The sequence below is a fragment of the Phyllobates terribilis genome, unplaced genomic scaffold (assembly GCF_046119375.1).
Source record: "Phyllobates terribilis strain yellow unplaced genomic scaffold, ASM4611937v1 Scaffold_3__8_contigs__length_932513732, whole genome shotgun sequence".
NCBI classification, from domain to species: domain Eukaryota; kingdom Metazoa; phylum Chordata; class Amphibia; order Anura; family Dendrobatidae; genus Phyllobates; species Phyllobates terribilis.
In genome coordinates, this window is record NW_027362763.1 from 434,548,332 (window position 1) to 434,569,432 (window position 21,101).

The window sequence follows — 21,101 nt, forward strand, 5'->3', positions numbered from 1 at the left end:
GGTCAGATCCTGACCCTATCTTTTGCACTGAAGCATCTAATGAGAGTGTGCAAAGGTCATTGTGAAGGGAGGGGTAGCAGGGTCAGCTGTGATGTTGCCTACTGCGATTGGTGGATTCTTATCAACTGTGTACAGAGGCGTTACTTGCCATTGTAATACTGCCTCTGATCAAGAAGAGTTTTCAGCAGTTTCCTTAACCGACAGGAAGCATGAGTAAAAATTGCCAGATTATTGTTTTTGTTTTAAATTTACTTTATATTTTGGTAGATCGGACATTTGACCGCAGTGATACCAAATGAGTATTTTTTTTTTATTTTCAATGGGGCAAAAGAGGGTGATTGGAACTAGTGTTTTTTATGTTCATATTTAAAAAAAATATTTTTACTTTATTAAATAGACCCTTTGGGAGACCTGAAGCTGCGGTCATCTGATTGCCTATGCTATATATAGCACGACTTCAGCACTGCTGTGTATAGCAGAAATGACGATCTATGAACGGCAGCCACAAGCCGGCATCCACAAGAGTATTGTAATGACAGGCACAGGGTCATCAGCAGACCCCCGGCTGTCATGACAACCCATCGGCGCACCCCAAGATAACATGACAAGGGTGTCGATGGGTGGGATGAATTAGGTGCTTCCGGTGGGCTTGTGTTAAATCCCGCTGTCAGTGATTGACAGTGGGGTTTAAACAGGTTAACAGCCACTGGCGGAGCTCCGATCCACCAGCGGCTGTCAAAGGCACACGATGACTGATTAAATAAGTTATCATGTGCGGGCAAAAAACGCAAGCTCAGCGACACAATATATGACGTAAATATACTTCATATGTCGTTAAGGGGTTAAAATAGATGTTATTCTGTCTGCGCATATGTAAAGAGCAGTTTAAATTTATAATTTCACTGAAATTTACAGATTTTCTCCAGACTTCATTCTTCTAAATACATAGGTGAAATCAGGGGCAAATTGTTGTATATTTTGTGTGGACACACGCTAAAGCCGCTTTCACATGTGCCGTTTTTATAGCCCAAACAAATACCTTCACAGACCACGTAAAAAATGCAATAATACGGCACATGGGAAAGCCCTCAAATATGAAGCTTTGCTCACGTTTACCCTAGATTTGGCCAAATGAACAGTGTATAGGACACCACAAACACATTAGGGAGTATAACAACAATTTACAAGATGAAAAGAAAAAAAACACCTTGCCTGCATAAGATGTGTCATTATCTTGACAATCTCTTCCATTGAAGGTCGTTGAGGTGGATCTTTTGACCAGCAGCGGGTCATTAAGCTTTCAATAGGCTTAGGTAAATTTTTAATTAGAGGAGGCCGAGTACCTGGGAATTCATAAGAGAAGGTAATTAAGTGAATGGATTAAACAACTGGTGAATGCATTGGGTTCACCATTCTAAGAAAACAGAAAATAGTTTTATTTTCAACAAAGGAAATTGTACAAACTTATGTAAAAAAAAAAAACGAACAAGACTATAGGGAGCACCACAAGGAAAGGGACTTCTACTGGCATCAGTTCTTATGTCAAAAATACGCTTAAGGATTATTTCTAAAGTGTTAATTTGTTAGTGACATTGTTAGAGCTTTAGATCTTAATTAGGGTACACAAAAGGAGAATGCAAAGACAGAGATAGAAATCAACCTAATCCATCAAACAGTGATAAGTTTAAAGGGGTTGGCCATTTTATACATAATGTGTACAAAAGAATTTGTATGGGGGAGATATACAACGGACTAAAATTAAAGAGGTATGCTCATGTTATTGAATTTAATTTTGCTTTAGTTAGTTGGTCAGCAAGAAAATAATCAAGATTACAATTAATTTGCTTTTGCCATCTGCTGTAGTTCTACTGACATGATAGCTTTCATCATTCATAATGTACAGCTGGTTTCCATGGAGCTCGGCCACAAGTGCCTACCCAAACCCTGGTGAGGAGTGCGCAGCAGTTACATTCCAGGTAAGAGGTTAACTTAATATCCCAGTCACCTCTCTCCAGCCCACTGATTTCTAAATAGCAGTTATCTGCTCACCTCTCAGCTATTATAAATCTTGCAAAATTACCAGCCCCAGCATTGGCTTCTCCCAGATCCTGCATCCAAATCACGACACTCACTGTCCAATGCGATGTGCTTGTTCCTGTGCACTGTTATCTCTGTATGTAAATACAGTGATAGCATTGTAGAAAAACCAGTGAGAGCTTAATGTGTTACAGAAGAAGTTGGGCTGAGTTTTATAGTTCTACTAATACTACAGTTCTGTTACTCACCAGAACCGTCACTCCAGGGAGGAGAGCCTGCCCTGCCAGAAACCAGGAACTAAAAGAGACTGGAAAGTTCTGTGCTGCTCAAGAGACGAATTGATAATATCCCTTTAAGGGGCAGATTCACTATTGTGTTTGTTTCTTTGTCAAGTTTGTTAGGGTTTTTCCTGCACCATATTTATCTTTCCATTTGCACTTTTTTTTTTTTTTTTATTTCAAAGTCTATGGGCCCAATTCATCAACACTGGAGTTCTTCACGTCGATCATGATGAAGAAATTTGCTGGAGTCAGACACTCCTGATTCAAGAAGGGGTGTACGCCTCTTCACGAATCAGTAGCGTTGGACGAGTGGCGTGCACCTCTCTGTGTAACTTGCCACAAATCCTACTCCAGTAAGATTTGTGGCAGAGCGATTTTCACCTCTCATCATGAATTTAAAGAGTGGCGGTTGTCACGCTCCAGTCCCAGCGCCATCCACTTTGTCGGAGTTGGGCGAAAAATTGCAGCACAGCCTCAAGTTGCGGCAAAACTATGCAATTTTTCAAAGCTTTTTATACCAGGTCACTGGCATAAAAGCTTTGATAAATCGGGCCCAATATGTCCTCGCCTATTTTTTTTTTACATTCGCCATTGTGAGTGGAGTTTAGGGTTTTCACATCTTTTCACCCAATACATCACATGCATTTTTTTTCTTTTTGAAAATGTTATTGGAAATGTACTACAGTACCACTCTAGAGCGATTTTATGTACACCAGATATTTTTGGCACAATTTGAGTTATTTTTTCCAAATGTGAGACTTTTTGAACTAAAAAGGATCAAGGCAAAACGAAAGATTGTTTTATTAATTTTGCGCAAAGTCAAAAACACACGCCATTTTGAAGAATAGAAAACAGGTTTTATGTCATGTAGTTTGTTGTTGAAAAAGAGCTTGGTGCGAGCGTGAAACACGTAAAAAAAAAAAAAAACTACGAAATTGCTATTCCATTCTGGAACGGCTTCCTTCATACAGCAGCGCGGTCTACTCTGAAACGTCAATCTTCTTTCTCTACTAATCGATATGCAAACAAGGTTTTACCTTCATCTGCAGACAGGACTGCAGCAGCTGTAATATTCATGGGCGTTATTGGAGTTTTTGACAATCCAACCCTTTCAGGTGAGCAACTCCATAGCTTCCTTCTCATCTGTACCTTTCAATATCACCGCATGTGCGCTTGTCCCCCAGTCCCTCCCAATTTTTTTTATTTTGAAGAATTTGGCATAAAAATAGCAACTAATACCACAATAAAAAAAATTAAAATGATGAATTGGGGAGGGGGGGGGGTGCAGATTTTTTTTTTTTAGCACTGAAGTGAAGCCTACTTATAATCCAGGTTATACCCAAGTATGGCCCTATAGCGATCATACAGGAAATGTCTGCTGATATGACATCGTCCATAAGTGCCTCCCACTATTGTCCTGGTGTACAACCCCAGCTTGGTATTTTAGGCTCATCTGCAGCATTGTACATAATGAAGCTGGTATGTCTTCATCTATTTGAACAGGACATCCTAATCTTATCTACAATTTGCCTTCAGCATTAGCCCAGGATCAGCAATATAACAGACAGAACAATACACTCAGATGTGTGCCCTCACCATTATGGACAGCCCACATTATACGAAAAGCAGGACCTCCAATTTCATCGAACGGCTTCCGCCTGGTAATTACTTCCCAAAGAATGATTCCCCAGCTAAATACATCACATTTTTCACTGTAGTTGCTACCTGAAAATGCAAAAACATTACACATATCTTGTATCTATAATACATAATGATTTTTTTAGTAAAAAGATGTACCACATTAAAAGGAGGTTTTCCACTACTTTTTCATTGATGACCAATCCTTAGGGTAGGTCATCAGTATCTGGTTGGTGTCCGACACCTGGCACCCACGCCGATCAGCTGTTATCTGTGTCGGCAGCCGGAATAACTCTCTTGCAGAGCTGGTCGTCTCCTATACCGCAGGGTACTACACATCCGTCTCCAATACAAATCAATAGGAGGCGGATACCTAGTACCCTGCCACATCCACTATCAGAAGATGGCCAGCTCCGCAAGTTAGGACCTCCGGTCGGCGGACACTGCCGCCAACGCCGGTGAAAGCTGATTGGCGGGGGTGTCGGGCCCCGGCCGGCCAGACATTGAGGACCTACCTCAAGGATAGGTCATCAATGACAAAAGTAGGGGAACTTGGACAACCTCTTTAAGTCTCCGAATAGAGTAGAGTTCCAGCCTAAAATGTATAGGGATGAAATGACTACTTCTACAAATCTAAAAAAAATAATGATAATAATCTATTAAGCAATGTTAATAGAAACAGGTTTTCCAGAAGTTTTAGGCTAGGTTTCCATGATTAGCATTTGCCAAGTTTTTGAGGTTTGATTTTTCTGCACCTATTAGTTTACTTGCATTTTCAACACTAGTTTTTGCTCTTTTTGGAATGTCATGCTTTGTTTTGGATACTAACATACTAGCATATGGCTTTCACAAAACATTATTCTTAGTTACAATTGAAACCAGAAGTTTACATACACATGTTTTTCTCAATATCTGACATTAAATCAGAATAAACCTTTCCCTTTTAGTTCAATTAGGATTACCATAATTTTTATTACTTACTGCAAAGTCAAACGTTTACATAGATTTCATTAGTATTTGGTACCATTGTCCTTAAACTGAAGGACTTGGGTCAAACGTTTGAGATATCCTTCCACAAGCTTCTCACAATAGTTGGTTGGAATTTGGGCCCATTCCTCCTGATAAAACTGATGTAACTGATCCAGGTTTGTAGGTTGCCTTGCTCGCACCTGCCTTTTCAGCTTTGCCCATAAATTTCCAATAGGATTGAGATCAGGGCTTTGTGATGGCCACTCCAAATCATTGACTTTGTTATCCTTAAGCCACTTTGTTACCATTTTGGCAGAATGCTTTGGGTCATTGTCCATTTGGAAGACCCATTTCCACTTAAGCTTTAACATCCTGGTTGATGTCTTGAGATGTTGCTACAGTATTGCCACATAATCTTCTTTTCTCATGATGCCATTTATTTTGTTTAGTGCACCAGTCCCTCCTGCAGTTAAACAACTCCACAACATGATGCTGTCACCCCCGTGTTTCACAGTTGGTATGGTGTTCTTAGGCTTCCAAGCTTCTCCCTCCAAACGCAACGATGGTCATTATACCCAAAAAGTTCAATTATAGTTTCATCAGACCACAGGACATGTCTCCAAAAATTAAGGTCTTTGTTCCTGTGTGCATTTGCAAACATTAATCTGGCTTTATATTTCTTTTGGAGTAATGGCTTCTTCCTGGCAGAGTGGCCTTTCAGCCCATGTTGATACAGTACTCGTTTCACTGTGGATATTGACACAATCTTACCAGCGTCCATCATCATCTTCACAAGGTCTTTTGCTTTTGTCCTTGGGTTAATATGCACATGTTGGACCAAAGCACGTTCATCTCTGGGACACAGAACCCGTGTCCTTCCTGAGCGGTATGGTGGCTTGAAATTCCCATTTTGTTTGTACTTGCGTATAATTGTTTGTACAGATGAACGAGGCACCTTCAGGTATCTTGAAATTGTACCCAAGGATGAGCCAGACTTGTGAACGTCCACAATTCTCTTCCTGATATATTGGCTGATTTCTTTAGACTTTCCCATGATGCTACACAAAGAACCAGTGTGTTTCAGGTGTGCATTAGACACACACTTGTGAATGTATTTTAACTCAGATGTTGCCAAAAAACCTATCAGAAGCTTCCAAACACATGACATCATATGGGCAGTCCAGAATTGTTTAAAGGCATAGTAATCTTAGTGTATGTAAACTTTTGACTTTTCAGCAAGTAATAAAAATGCATTAAAACATTGTATCTCTCTCATAATTCTGGCATTTGGCAAATATAAACAATTATGGTAATCCTAATTGACCTAAAACAGGAAAGATTTATTCAGATTTTTATGTTAGATATTGAGAAAAACATGCATATGTGTATTTTTATATAGTGTATGTAAACTTCTGGTTTCAACTGTATGTGCGAATTACATGCATCTTTAGAGTGTTTCCACAGCGGAAATGCACTAAAACACACATATGCGATTTTTTACCTGTGGATTTTCCATATCTGATGCAATTCTATGGGAAAATCTGCACAACACTCAACGTTCCCGCAAGAGAAATTGACATATTGTGCATTTCAAACACGCACACCGCAGCTCAGTTTACACAGCGTTAAAAAAAAAAAAAAAAGGCATGAGATTTCTATATGTCTACTTTGCTGAAACTGTGAAACACCGCATTTTTTGCCCAGCAAAAATATTTAGCATTAAGAAAATAGGTAAAAAAAAAAAAAAAAAAAAAAAGAAGTAAATCAATTCCGATTGCTGGGTGGTCCATCTCAATTTTTATCTACGTTACAAAATGGCACGGCAGGCCAGACTCCAGACTGCCGCTCCATTCGTCTCCATGAAGCTACTGGAAAAGCAGAGCATAGCGCTAGGCAGCCCCATGGGGAATGAATGGAGTGGTGGTCGAGCATGCACACTGCCGCTCCATACTAATGGGAGAAAAGCTCCCCATTCTGCCGATAGGTGCGGGTCTCAGTGGTCAGACCTTCACAGATCAATAGGTTGTCACCTGTACTACAGAAAGGTGCCAATTTGATTTAGCCCCTTGAATACTAAGGTTAGGACAATGTATGAAAGGTGGGGGGGGGGGGTCTATGCCATGGGGCCTCCCACTATCAGCAGAATAAGGGGGCTGCAGTAGTTGCTGTTCTTTCTGCACTGAAGGTGTCAATGTTCACATGTTAAAATAATTTGTTCCTTAAGCTTATCCTACCTTCAAAAACTTCAGGAGCCATCCAGGCAGCGCTCCCTTTGTTGTTCGTCATATGAGTCTGAATATCACAGGCGGTACCAAAGTCGCATATCTTCAGAACAGTGCCCCCCGCTACCAGGAGCAGGCTGCAAGGCAAAGGAATTGCACAACCTGTGAGATATACTATACTTCTTCTCTAAAATGAGATAAGCATTGCATAGTTATCACCCATAAGAACAAAAAACTTTGGATACCACACGATGTCAAACTACTTAGCTTGCAAGAAAGGCTTTTTAATGATTCTTGTTGCACCTTTTCTATGGACTGTTGACCCATCACAGGAGTCTTTAGGGGGTCTTTTTTACTTAAATGGATATTTGGGGCTAAAGAAAATCACTTTCAATTTGGTGTTATTAAACATTTTGCATCGCTTGGCTTTTACAGGCTGGGTGTGTATTCAATTTTCACATAGTGTGGGCTCATAAGAGTATGTTCACAAGTGGAGCTTTTCCATGTGTTTTTTGAGTGGGGAAAAAAGTAGCATTTTACAGTAGCAGCAAAATAAATGAGATTTCTAAAAACATTAAAAATGCGTCAAAAACACAGGTAATGAACACTGCATTTTTCCTGCAGACACCTGCTTTTTGGTGCAGAATAATTTGCTGCAAATACTCAACATGTGAACATACGCTAAATTAGCTCAGAAGAGCTCAGAAAAACAGTTACAAACTTTCCTGCCAGACCAAGCTCACTGATGGATTCTCATGTAACTCATTCTGAGGAGAGCAAAGAGGCTATAGAAGGCAAAAAGGTGACATTTTTAATTAAACCTTATAGCAAAAATGATTTTTAACTCTAAATACATGCATTTAAGTAAAAAGAAAAAAATGTCCCCAAGAGTGGACAACCCCTTTATATCTGGTTTATTTCCACAAAAATATTTAGCCAAAAAGCCAGAAATACAGAAAGAATATTCACTTACTTTGGCGGTTTAAGGTCCCTGTGAATAAGAGCCTTTGGTTTCATGCTGTGCAAATACGCTACCCCTTGGGCACATTGTAAACACCAACTCATGGCATGAGCAGCTGTGTAGTAAGGCAAGGGCTCGGCACCGTGCAGCACTGCAAAACACAAGCGACATCTACAGGGTGGGCCATATATATGGATACCACTAAATTAAATGGGAATGGTTGGTGATATCAACTTCCTGTTTGTGCCACATTAGTATATGGGAGGGGAAAAACTTTTCCAGATGGGTGGTGACCATGGCGGCCATTTTGAAGTCGGCCATTTTGTATCCAACTTTATTTTTTTCAATGGGAAGAGGGTCATGTGACATATCAAACTTATTGAGAATTTCATAAGTAAAACAATGGTGTGCTTGGCTTTAACGTAACTTTATTCTTTCATGAGTATTTTACAAGTTTATGACCACTTATAAAATGTGTTTAAAGTGCTTCCCATTGTGTTGGATTGTAAATGCAACCCTCTTCTCCCACACCCTGATAGCAACACCGCAGAAGACATGCTAGCACAGGCTTCCAGTATCCGTTGTTTCAGATGCTGCACATCTCGTATCTTGATGGTATGGTGTGGTATATGGGGTACAAAGATAGTCGGGCCATTCTTCATCAATGGAAACCTCAATGCCACTGGATATCTGAAATTGCTACATGATGATGTGTTGCCCTCTTTATGCACTGAGGATGGCACGTTCCCCGAGTTTTTCCAACAAGATGGTGGATCTGACCCCCTTAGACTTTTATCTTTGGGGTCATCCAAAGGCAATTGTCTATGCTGTGAAGATACGAGATATGCAGCATCTGAAACAACGGATACTAGAAGCCTGTGCTAGCATTTCTTCTGCGGTGTTGCCATCAGTGTGTATGATATATAGAAAAATAAAAATAAAAGTTCATGCAATTACCATTATACAAGGAGCCTCCTTCCGCATATTCCATAACTAGACATACCTAAAAATAAAAAGTACGAATAAGGTGTATAAATACAGAGACAGGAAAATAAGGGTTAATAAGACAGCTTTTTATTGCATGGAGGGGTTAGCATATGGGTAAGATCAGGAAGCTTGTCTGACTCGCTGTAGATTAGTCTATTGTGGGCGCTGTACAGTATATAAAGCGATGAGAAGTTCTAAGTACTGAAATTAGGTAAACGGTGTTATAAAATCTTATCTTCCCATGAAGCTCCATTTATAGGGAAAGAAAGCAAGTAAAAATAAAAACAGTGATCAAACGACAAGTCTTATTTCCCTTTCTTTCTTTAGTATACGTATATGGGAAGCAAACTTACCGGATTTAGGCAAGCTCCGTACAGCTTTACAATATTTGGGTGATTCACACGTGATAACTGGCGGAGCTGAAAGGGAAAAAAAAAAGAAGCCAATTACAGTGGGCTGAAAGAAAATCCCTTACCAGTGCTCACTGGTAGGAGTGTAGCCTTGTATATACAGGAAAAAAGACAAGATTAACATTATAGAACTCATTTAGTATAAAAAGTTTAAATCACTTTAAAAAAGAAAAAAAGAAATGTTAGAAGCCAGGGAAACTAGAAAATATTCTCAGAAGATCGGGGTTGACACCATGTAATACCACATGCATATTAGCCTATTCTGGGTAGTAGTTTCCAGTGGAGATCTCACAATCATGGCTCAGTGGTTAGCACTGTTGGAGCTCTGGAGTCCTGGGTTTGTATGTTCGCCCTGTGTTGTGTGGGTTTCCTCCGGGTTCTCCGGTTTCCTTCCACACCCCAAAGACATACTGATAGGGAATTTATAGTGTGAGCCCCAATGGGGACAGTTCTGATGCTTTCTGTAAAGTGCTGTGGAATATAATGTCACTATATAAGTAAATATGTTACGTGTTGGGCTACTTTACACATTGCGGTGTTCTGCTGTAATGCATTCAATATTAATAAATATGAATGGGCAGCCTGCTCCCCAATAGTGCAGTGCTCTATACCAGGGTTCCCCAACTCCAGTCCTCAAGGCCCACCAACAGGTCATGTTTTCAGGATTTCCTTAGTATTGCACAGGTGATGGAATTATTGCCTGTGCAGGTGATGGAATTATCACCTGTGTAATACTAAGGAAATCCTGAAAACATGGCCTGTTGGTGGGCCTTGAGGACTGGAGTTGGGGAACCCTGCTCTATACTACCGGCGTAGCGTGTGACTGTCATCAAGATGACATCTGTATTTGGAAGCCAAAACCAGGAGTGAAACTTACAGAGAAAAAACAATAAGGCCGGGTACACACGAGCATACCTCATGGTCCATACACCAACCGCAAGGGCACGTCTGGCAGACAGTTTCTCAACCTGAACTTACAGCCTGTTATGGGTCTATGGCGCTGTAAGTTTGGGTCAGGAGCCCGTAGTCAGTCTGTGCATTGCAGTCCATATGTGGACCATGAAATATATGTTCGTGTGTGTACCCCGCCTTGTGGAGAGATTCACACCTCTTCTGGTTTTGGCATACAAATACTGGTGAAAGAGGCCGAAGGTAAATTGCAGGAAACCCCGATCCTGCTGTGGTCCTCCTGCTGCACTGATCTGTTAGGAAAGCTCTGGGTGGTCCCACGGCACAGGACATGGACACCTGCAGATAAATAACAGTGCTGAAGGAGGCTACTGCCCACATGTCCACTTGTCTATGAAGTTATTATTCTCGTTTCTGCAGAGGTTCTTATTCATTGGGCCACAATTAGCATTAGCAAAAGCATTAGTGGGGTTTGATCTGATGTAAAATAAGGCCTGGGTAACACAACGTGAATGAAGGGGTTGAGGTCATGGTGTTATGCAGATCACCAAACACAGGAAAGCAGTGATTGCACTTCCCATTATGATCTAAACCGGCCAATATCACGCCATGTCACAGGTGGCACAATGAAAGATGGCTGGTCACAAGTAATAAGATTTGTCTTTAGTATTTCATATACCCTTTAGTAATGGCATTATGACTGGTACCTCTACTATAAAGGCTTTCCTCTCAGATTCACTTTCAATTTGCTTGATAGCCACATCTTTTCCACGCCATTTTGCTTTGCAGACAACACCAAATGTGCCTCTTCCTACAACCTGTTAATAAAGGAGACACATTAATGTCATTTATACGGTAACAGCGCGATCAATAAATGATTACCTGGAAAGCCAACCCCCAGAGTAAGAAAAAAGGCCATGTTCAAAAACACATAGACCGTAACAGTAGGATGGAGGTGTACTAGGGAACACTTCCGCCAAGTTCAGGCGTCGCTGATGGGTCACCCGGATTCCACAACACCAAGCCGCAGTAATCCACGGAAATGGGGGATCTGAAAATCTCCATCACATGATACGGAAAAAAAAAAAAAATCTGCACAAAATTAAAACCAGGTGCAGGTTTCAAACCTGCAGCATGCTCTTTGTGTGAATTTCATCCTATTCAAGGCTTTGTGATGAAATCCGCAATAAAATTTGCAAGTAACACATGCGGAGTCTGCCTGCAATGGCTGAACGTAGCTTTATAATTCTGGAAATTTGCAATAAAATGACGGATGTTGTTATATCCCTATGACCACTGCATTTCACACACCCTATATAATAGGGCTCTAAATCTGGGATATGTCCCTAAAGGAAATCAGGGGTTCACATAAATCATCATGCAACAAAAAATGATGATTGCGTGATTCCCCAACATGACACTGCTGAATTACACGTAAGCTGAAGCTTCCCGGTGCCCCAGAGCATGGTTTGGCATTTCCTATTGATTAGTATGGTACACCATGGTGATTGTATGTTGTATGCAAGATTACAGGACACCGTAAGCTTGGAAATATGTAGTAGGCCACCATCTTCCATACATACCAGACAGACAGCAGAGAATAGAAAGCTCTAAAGGCCCCTATCTTGTTATAGGCCCTAGTATAGACACACAAATCTGTCTTGTGAAGGGGCCTTAAAAAAAAAAAAAAAAGAAAGCAAACAAAAAAACCCCCACAGAGTGGTAAACAGGACCTTCATAAATATAGTATGTTTAAGGACTGCTGAGAACTGGCAAAATTGAACTGACCCACTGGTATGATACGGATTGGTACGGGAACCGATGAAATTGAACTGAACCACCAGTATAACTTCCAAACAGTTAAGACAAGATGCAGCAGCTCTATTCTGTGAATTCATGGCAAAAATCTGATATACATATTTTTTTTCACATGCAAACTCAAAGACTGTGGCTACCCAAGCTGTAAATTGTGACATGGTCAAATGTCATCCTCTAGAACATTGATGGCGAACCTTTTAGAGACAGAGTGCCCAAACTGCAATCCAAAACCCACTTATATATCGGCAAGTGCCAACACGGCAATTTAACCTGAATATTGAAGTTTTACTGATACAAACAACTGATACAAAGAGCAGGCAAGGGCAGTATAGAGCAGCCATAGGAAGGAGCAGGGGTAAGACTGCAGAAAGAAAGAATGTGCTCACCCCCATCTTGGTATATGCCCCCATCCTTTTATATATGCTGCCCTCCCCCTCATCCTTGTATATATGCTCCCCCCCTGTCCATGTATACAGTTATATGAAAAAGTTTGGGCACCCCTATTAATCTTAAGCTTATTGTTTTATAAAAATTGGTGTTTTTGCAACAGCTATTTCAGTTTGATATATGTAATAACTGTTGGACACAGTAATGTTTCTGCCTTGAAATGAGGTTTATTGTACTAACAGAAAATGTGCAATCTGCATTCAAACAAAATTTGACAGGTGCATAAGTATGGGCACCTCACCAGAAAAGTGACATTAATATTTAGTAGATTCTCCTTTTGCAAAAATAACAGCCTCTAGTCGCTTCCTGTAGCTTTTAATGAGTTCCTGGATCCTGGATGAAGGTATTTTTGACCATTCCTCTTTACAAAACAATTCCAGTTCAGTTAAGTTTGACGGTCGCCTCGCATTGACAGCCCTCTTCGAATGATCCCACAGATGTTCAACGATATTCAGGTCTGGGGACTGGGATGGCCATTCCAGAACATTGTAATTGTTCCTCTGCATGAATGCCTGAGTAGATTTGGAGCGGGGTTTTGGATCATTGTCTTGCTGAAAAATCCATCCCCTGTGTAACTTCAACTTTGTCACTGATTCTTGAACATTATTGTCAAGAATCTGCTGATACTGAGTGGAATCCATGCGTCCCTCAACTTTAACAAGATTCCCGGTGCCGGCATTGGCCACACAGCCCCAAAGCATGATGGGAACCTCCACCAAATTTTACTGTGGGTAGCAAGTGTTTTTCTTGGAATGCTGTGTTTTTTTGCCGCCATGCATAACGCCTTTTTGTATGACCAAACAACTCAATCTTGGTTTCATCAGTCCACAGGACCTTCTTCCAAAAAGAAATTGGCTTCTCCAAATGTGCTTTTGCATACCTCAGCCGACTCTGTTTGTGGCATGCTTGCAGAAACGGCTTCTTTCGCATCACTCTCCCATACAGCTTCTCCTTGTGCAAAGTGCGTTGTATAGTTGACCAATGCACAGTGACACCATCTGCAGCAAGTTGATGCTGCAGCTCTCTGGAGGTGGTCTGAGGATTGTCCTTGACTGATCTCACCATTCTTCTTCTCTGCCTTTCTGATGTTTTTCTTGGCCTGCCACTTCTGGCCTTAACAAGAACTGTCCCTGTGTTCTTCCATTTCCTTACTATGTTCCTCACAGTGGAAATTGACTGGTTAAATCTCTGAGACAGCTTTTTGTATCCTTCCCCTGAACAACTATGTTGAATAATCTTTGTTTTCAGATCATTTGACAGTTGTTTTGAGGAGCCCATGATGCCACTGTTCAGAGGAGATTCAAACAGGAGAACAACTTGCAAGTGGCCACTTTAAGTAGCTTTTCTCATGATTGCATACACCTGGCTATGAAGTTCAAAGCTCAATGAGGTTACAAAACAAAAAAAAGTGCTTTAGTTAAGTCAGTAAAAAGTAGGTAGGAGTATTTAAAACAAGAAAATGATAAGTGTGCCCATACTTATGCACCTGTCAAATTTTGTTTGAATGCAGATTGCACATTTTCTGTTAGTACAATAAACCTCATTTCAAGGCAGAAACATTACTGTGTCCAACAGTTATTACATATATCAATCTGAAATAGCTGTTGCAAAAACACCAATTTTTATAAAATATTAAGCTTAAGATTAATAGGGGTGCCTAAACTTTTTCATATAACTGTATATTGCTCCCTCTCCCCCTGTCCATGTATATATGCTCCCTCTCCCCCTGTCCATGTATATATGCTCCCCCCCCCCCCACCCTGCTGGCGCCACTGTGCATCGCATATTAAAAAAAAAAAAAAACACAAACATAATAAACACTCCTACTCACCTTCCTTCTTCTCCCGCGCAGCATCTTCTCCTGTAGCCGGCAGCTGACTCCAGCGTCCTAGCGAAGGGGGCGCATGACGTCACTGCCATGCGCCCAGTCGCTTGTACGCTGACGTCAGCTGCTAACCTCTGATTGGCCAGCAGCGTGTATTGCAGCGCACGGGCCTGGCAAGTTCGTGCGCTGCAATACACTTCTGCTAGATGGGCGTCCGAGAACGCACATCTAGTTGAAGTAGCGGGGCTGGCGTTGGCACTCGGCGGGCTCAGAGTTCTCACCCGCCGGGCCCGATCCAGTAGCGCTAGTGCTGCGGCGATGGCGCGCGTGCCCATCGGGAGGGCTCTGCGTGCCCCCTCTGGCACGCGTGCCATAGGTTTGCCAGCACTGCTCTAGAACAAAACAATAAAGGCTCCAACCAATATAAATCTTGAAAATAATGAGTAATTAAAACAAAGTTTATTACAAAGCAGCACACCAAGTGACGTAAACCGATGCCATAGTCATGTCGTTACTAAATCTAATGTACATAAAAAGGAATGACATAATGAAGTGTGCCACATTAGTGTGTAAAGTGAACCGGTCATCAGGCTGAGGCAGCAGTAATCCGGAGCCCGGCTGAGGCAGCAGTAATCCGGAGCCCGGCTGAGGCAGCAGTAATCCGGAGCCCGGCTGAGGCAGCAGTAATCCGGAGCCCGGCTGCACCATTTACTCTGAAAAGACAACTTATCGCTCAGTATCGGATTCACGCTAGTCCTAGGCTACCAAACAGCAAGCATCCTGAGATGGTTTTTGCTCTAATTTCCTTGCTTCTCCTTGCAATATTTATTATCAGGGTAAAAAGTAGTCTCACATCTCACCACTACAGAAATAATTTTTTTATTTTTTACACAATTATGGTAGATTAAATAATTACTGTACTGTCGGACAATTAGATACATCATGGAACAAACTGAATCTACAATCAGTTTATTTAAATATGTTTTATCCCTGGAAAAAAACAAAGGCACGTCGCTCTGACTAACTTGCCGTCTACTGCCTGTGGTCAAGTGTAATCAGTCTCCAGCAGGAGTGACACAGAGATGGCTTACAGAAAGTGGTGGCGTAGGTGTTTGACTCTCTGCTCCTGCTCTCCTGTCTGTCAAGATGCATACAGGCATAAAAGTAAGACAGGCAAACCATTGGAAAAGAAGGAACAACACCCATAGTGCTGGTAGAATACTTCTGAAGAGAAACCTCTCACTGAAAACAAGTGGCTGTCAAGTTACAGAATATGAGAATTCCTGAACATATTGGACTGGTATGTGCACCAAAGGAAGTTTTTAAAGGGAATCTGTGTAATCCGAGAGCAGCATGATGTAGGGGCTAAGACCCAGATTCCATCAATGTATCACTTACTGGTCTACATGCTGTCACTTTGATACAATCCCCATTTTCTGTGCTGCAGATCTAGAAGATCTCTGAATGCTGAGCCTTGTATAACCCAGCCCACACCACTGATTAGCAGCTTTAGGCCACGGCCCCACTATCAGTATTCGGTCAGTATTTTTCCTCAGGAGTGGGAGCCAAAACCAGGTGAGGAACAATCAGAGAAAAGGTATAATAGAAACAAGTCACCAATTCTGTATTTATCACCCACTCCTGGTTTTGGCTCCCACTCCTGAGAAAAACTGACCATACATAGAGTGGGGCCGTGGCCTTATATCAATGTACACAAAATGTTGCCAATCAGTGCTGGAGGGGGTGTTACACAGAGCAGTTGACAAGGAGGCAGGAGACACATAGTATCCTGCTGATAAAACATAGATTTTATTGAAAAGGCAACACATAACCTAGAAAGTGATACATTGCTGGAATCAGGCTCTCTGCCCCTATATCATGCTGCTCTCAGATTACACACACAAATCTGCTGAATGATTCCCTTTAATGTACTCAAGGGGATGATGGTAGCAAGGTTAACAATTTAAAGCATACCCATAGTTTCAGGTGACTGTTTAGAGAAAGCTATCACATTTCTGCATATGTTGCATAACACTGTGTCTGGGCATTATATGAGGTGTATGCTGCATTGTTCACCAGTTTTCCCCATGACAGGCAAGTGGATGGAGAACAGATGCTGTGATGTTTTCCATACACGGTCCAAAGAAAGATGAGGGAATCCTGCTCCCCTGTATATATGTAGCACGCTCAGAAGCAGTAGCATGGAGGACCTTCTACAACAGTACTGTAGAGTGTAACTATAAAACCAACAATGGGATGAAATATAGACATAATATAGTTTGTGCCTTTCTTTCACTATCCTTCTCCTACAAAGACTTCAATAGGCAGCTGTAATCCGATACCTCAGTTATCTGGCAGTACATCTTATTTTCATCAAGATAGATTTTCCAAGTGATTGAGGCGTTGAGGAGGTGGGGGTGGTGGTGAGAGGAAGAAGTGGCTCATAAGAGGAGTAAGAAGTATAGTTTATGGATTAAAAAAAAAAAATAAATAAAAAAAAAAAAAAATGTAAAAAGCTTCTTATATTTGATTGTACTATTGATTTATACAAATCAAGCTGCCACAAACCATGGGCCTGACTTGTGCTGCACTGATAGAAGCATAGTATGACTGGAATTTTGACAGCACGGTGGCTCAGTTGTTCGCACTACAGCCTTGTAGCGCTGAGGTCCTGGGTTCAAATCCCACCAAGGACAACATCTGCAAGGAGTTTGTATGTTCTCCCGTGTTTGTGTGGGTTTCCTCCGGGTTCTCCGGTTTCCTCCCACACTCCAAAGACATCCTGATAGGGAATTAGATTGTGAGCCCCAATGGGGACAGTGCCGATAATGTCTGTAAAGAGATGTGGAATTAATACCACTATATAAGTGAGTAAAATAAATAAATACATTTAATCAGCAAATCTGTTAATAGCTGAAAGTAGCTACAAAAGGTAAACTAAACTTAATTTAAGAAAGCACAGGAAAAAAAAACCCTCTAAGAACTCAACTAGAGTGAATAAGTGATTAAATAATCAAGAGGATATGGGACACCCCAAAAATAACTCATGGAGAATGAGGCATAATAAAAAAAATCATCATCTGTCAGTGTAGTTTTAAGGGTCAGAGTCGGACATCATGTATTTTTGCACACAAGGAGGTAAAGCAGAGGATACGCTCTTACACCCCCAATGGTGATTTGCCCAAAGTTCCCCATTTGTCATCCCCCAGATTGTTGTAGGATGCAGTCCCTAGGTGCATAGTCTGTCGCTGCTGTTCTGAAAAGGAAATCTAGCAGATTTATCGCACCTCCCCAGTGAACTGTTCTGGTAACCCTGTCACAGAAGTCTGACATTTGTCTGACGTGATCACTCCGCAGGGATACACTGTTGTCTTGTTTTATGTAGATTACGGGTTACGAGATAATAAATGATTCCCTCCCTGTGCTGCATTTCCATTAGTCCATTACTAACACAGTGGTTGTAGCCGAACACAGAAGACATCAGTCATTTATCAGCTCACAGGACAGGAATATTCTATTCTACACATCTTCTATATCCAGACAGATACAGGTAGAGACAGCCTCAGCTCCGTCACAGGCCATGCAGGAGATTCTTAGGTCCCATACTGAACACTTGCTGAAAAATCTCTTCTTACGCCATGCTCCCATGTAGCAGAATTGCTGAGGTTTTTCAGCTGCATTTTAGTATGTGCAGTAAATCTGCTACGTTTCCCTGTCCAAACAAAGTGCATTTTTGGTTCATGCTTTCTTCTAAAACAATAAAAACTTCTATAATCATCAAAGATTGTTATTGTACAATATGATGTGGACAACTGCAGAAAACATGCGGATAACAAGCAGCAGGAAAAAAATGCAGTATTTATGGTACGAAGGGCAAGGGAGGACTGGGACTGAAAATGGAGGCAGATCCTATATACTGTAATGTCTACACTTGCAGATTCCTCCTTCTGAAGTAGAGCTCATTTGCATACAAAAGCATTACGCATTGGAATATATATTAAATATATATATATATATATATATATATATATATATATATAATGACAGCTGGATTAGTATAAAAGAGAAATAGTACTTTCTAAAAGCTTCAGCCTTTATCACCAGTCTGTGGTCATACTTTTTGTTTAGAGAAACAGTGGGCAGACTGACTGATGATTTTACTAAATATAACTTTGCAAAAATGTCCAGAACACTCCTTTTCTAGCAAAAGTTGGGTCTGACATTCCTGGTAGTGAGATCCTGGCGTGCTGAACGCAATCACACGACCCTCCGTATTGTCAAATTATGAGAACTCACACTTACTAATACACCAGCCACATCCTTTACTAAGCAGTTACCGATTAACAATATCATTAGAGTGATTACTGATCGGTAACTGCTGAGGAAATGATGACTGGTTTAGTACCAAGTGCGAGTTCTCGGGATCCTGCAATATGTTCTAGAATTCCTCAACCTAAATGTCGAGTCCCTAAATGCTGGGTCCTTTACCCTGGCATTAGAGACATTTCTGGCCATATTTACTAATAAATTATATTTAGTAAAACCATCTGCCGCTGGCTGCCGACTGGTTTCCTAACTAAAAAAGGCAGCTACTGGACAGGTGATAAGTCCTCTTTAAGGACACCTGTAAACAGTCTCTGCTCCCTTCTTCAGGACCTCTGAAGAAGCTTTCTTAGAGGCGAAACAATATGCAATTATCCTAGAAGCAGCACAAACAGCGGGGCTCATATCTTCCTGCTGGGACTAGGAGAGTTTTCATGACTGATCGTCCCTACAAGAGAATATACCCTGCAGGACAATGTATTAAAACCACTGGCACTGAAGTAGGTTTGCTATGAGTAAATTAGAACGGATGGAAATGTCACCAAGTCACATTCAGAGCAATCACAGATTTACTGCTGTGGGCTCCCTTGAATAATCATTCACGTTCATATATACTTGAATAGATTATCTAAGCTCCAAGAATATTAGTAGTCCTGTCCCATACCCAAGTGCCAACACTTTCTAAGTAACGAGATCCATTCGGCATTAGGTAGAAAAAGCACCTGTTCAGTAGGCACACTGATGGTAGACCGCACACACAGCTACGACATGGTGGGCTTACAGGGATACTTAGGCTAAGTTCACACACACTAGTATTAAAAAAAGAAAGTCTAATTTTCATCAAGTAAAAAAACAAACGATTGTTATCAGTATGACATCTGTTTCTATATATTAGCACCCAAAGGAGAGTTTCATCCAAAGTAGAGAAGACTAGTGCATGCTGCAATTTTTTTCATGTGGACACCAAGTCCGTGTGAAAAAAAAAACCAAACAACAATCTGAACAGCCTTAGGCCACGTACATGTTCAGTATTTGGTCAGTTTTTTTTTTACATCAGTATTTGTAAGCCAAAACCAGGAGAGGAACAATTAGAGGAAAAGTATAAAGGCTCATACTCATCTGCGAGAAAAACGGACGAGTGCAATCTGATAAAAAAATCGGATTGCACTCGGACCAATGTTAATCAAGGATGTACATCTCATATGCGATTGTTTTCTCACCTGAAATCGGACTGAGAAAAAAAATCGTAGCATGAACACAAGTATCCAAATCCCACTAAATTGATCAGGACAACCCAGGAAGCTCATTAATTCACACAAGTGATGACATATATAGGAAGTCTTCACACAGTCTTGCCTCCACGGAAGCCGAGACAAAAAATGAATGTTAGCAGCCTTATTTCCTTAGTGCAGCAGCGGCCCTAGTTATGGGACACTAGACATGTTGGCTACCAGGATATGGGCCAGCAAAATGCAGCCTGGTGCGACATAAGTGGGATTCTGTACCCCAACTTCCATAAGATGTCTAAAAAAGATCAGGAAGGCATAAGTAAGTGTGGAATTTTTTTGCTTTTACTTTGTAACGTACTTGTCTGAATCATAAAAGTCCTAAAGAGGTTATGTTTTTCCAGTGCAAAAATGGTGGAGAAGCTGCCGGGATCAATTTAGGTGGGAGAGAGATGCACTCTCAGAGGGATCCAACCATTTTCAAGAAGCAGGAGTATCTTTATTTTGAAAAGCTGCAATTTTTGTCACCCGTGATTGATCTGAGACCGTAAGTTTGGAACATTATGCTATTTGTAATGTAAGTAAATAGTCATGTTATATAGCCTTCATTGTTATTTGTTTGCTTTTACACACAGATCCAAAAAGGGAAAACCTTCAGCTTCAGAGTTTGGTGTCGCAGGTGGCCCTTCCAACCAGATTGTGTCAAGTGGACTGGAGGCTGAGGAGCAGTCCCTTGGAACAAGCAGCACCAGTGTCTCTCAGGACAGCCCCACCCCAGCCACCCATGAGCTGACCTGATGTCAACAGACGAAGGAGGGGCCACAAGATCCCAAAAACCACCAGCCGCGAGGAAGTTGTGATTGAAGAAGGTGAGGAGGGGTTCTGAAGGAGTCTGGCCCAATATTTGGAGAAGGTTCCTTTCCAGTTGAAATTGAGGACCGTGACTGCTATACAAATTTTAATTTCTGCTGCCATCCCCCAAACACGCCAATTGTTCTATTTGATTTGCTGGAAAGGTGGCAGCTTTCTAATGCAAATCAAATGTATC

At 41.2% G+C, this 21,101-nt stretch overlaps 1 protein-coding gene across 4 annotated transcripts in view; it reads right to left on the reverse strand.

Annotated features, from left to right (window-relative positions):
* MAP3K7 (mitogen-activated protein kinase kinase kinase 7) overlaps positions 1-21,101 on the reverse strand; it is a 68,938-nt gene that overhangs the window by 23,572 nt on the left and 24,265 nt on the right. For all 4 annotated transcript variants that reach the window (XM_073675715.1, XM_073675713.1, XM_073675714.1 and 1 more), the window contains exons 2-8: positions 11,122-11,232; positions 9,449-9,514; positions 9,066-9,111; positions 8,121-8,259; positions 7,160-7,284; positions 3,915-4,043; positions 1,213-1,343 (exon numbers count right to left, since the gene is read on the reverse strand). In XM_073675715.1, the coding sequence (XP_073531816.1) occupies positions 1,213-1,343; positions 3,915-4,043; positions 7,160-7,284; positions 8,121-8,259; positions 9,066-9,111; positions 9,449-9,514; positions 11,122-11,232 (747 nt within the window). The remainder of the gene's footprint in view (positions 1-1,212; positions 1,344-3,914; positions 4,044-7,159; positions 7,285-8,120; positions 8,260-9,065; positions 9,112-9,448; positions 9,515-11,121; positions 11,233-21,101) is intronic.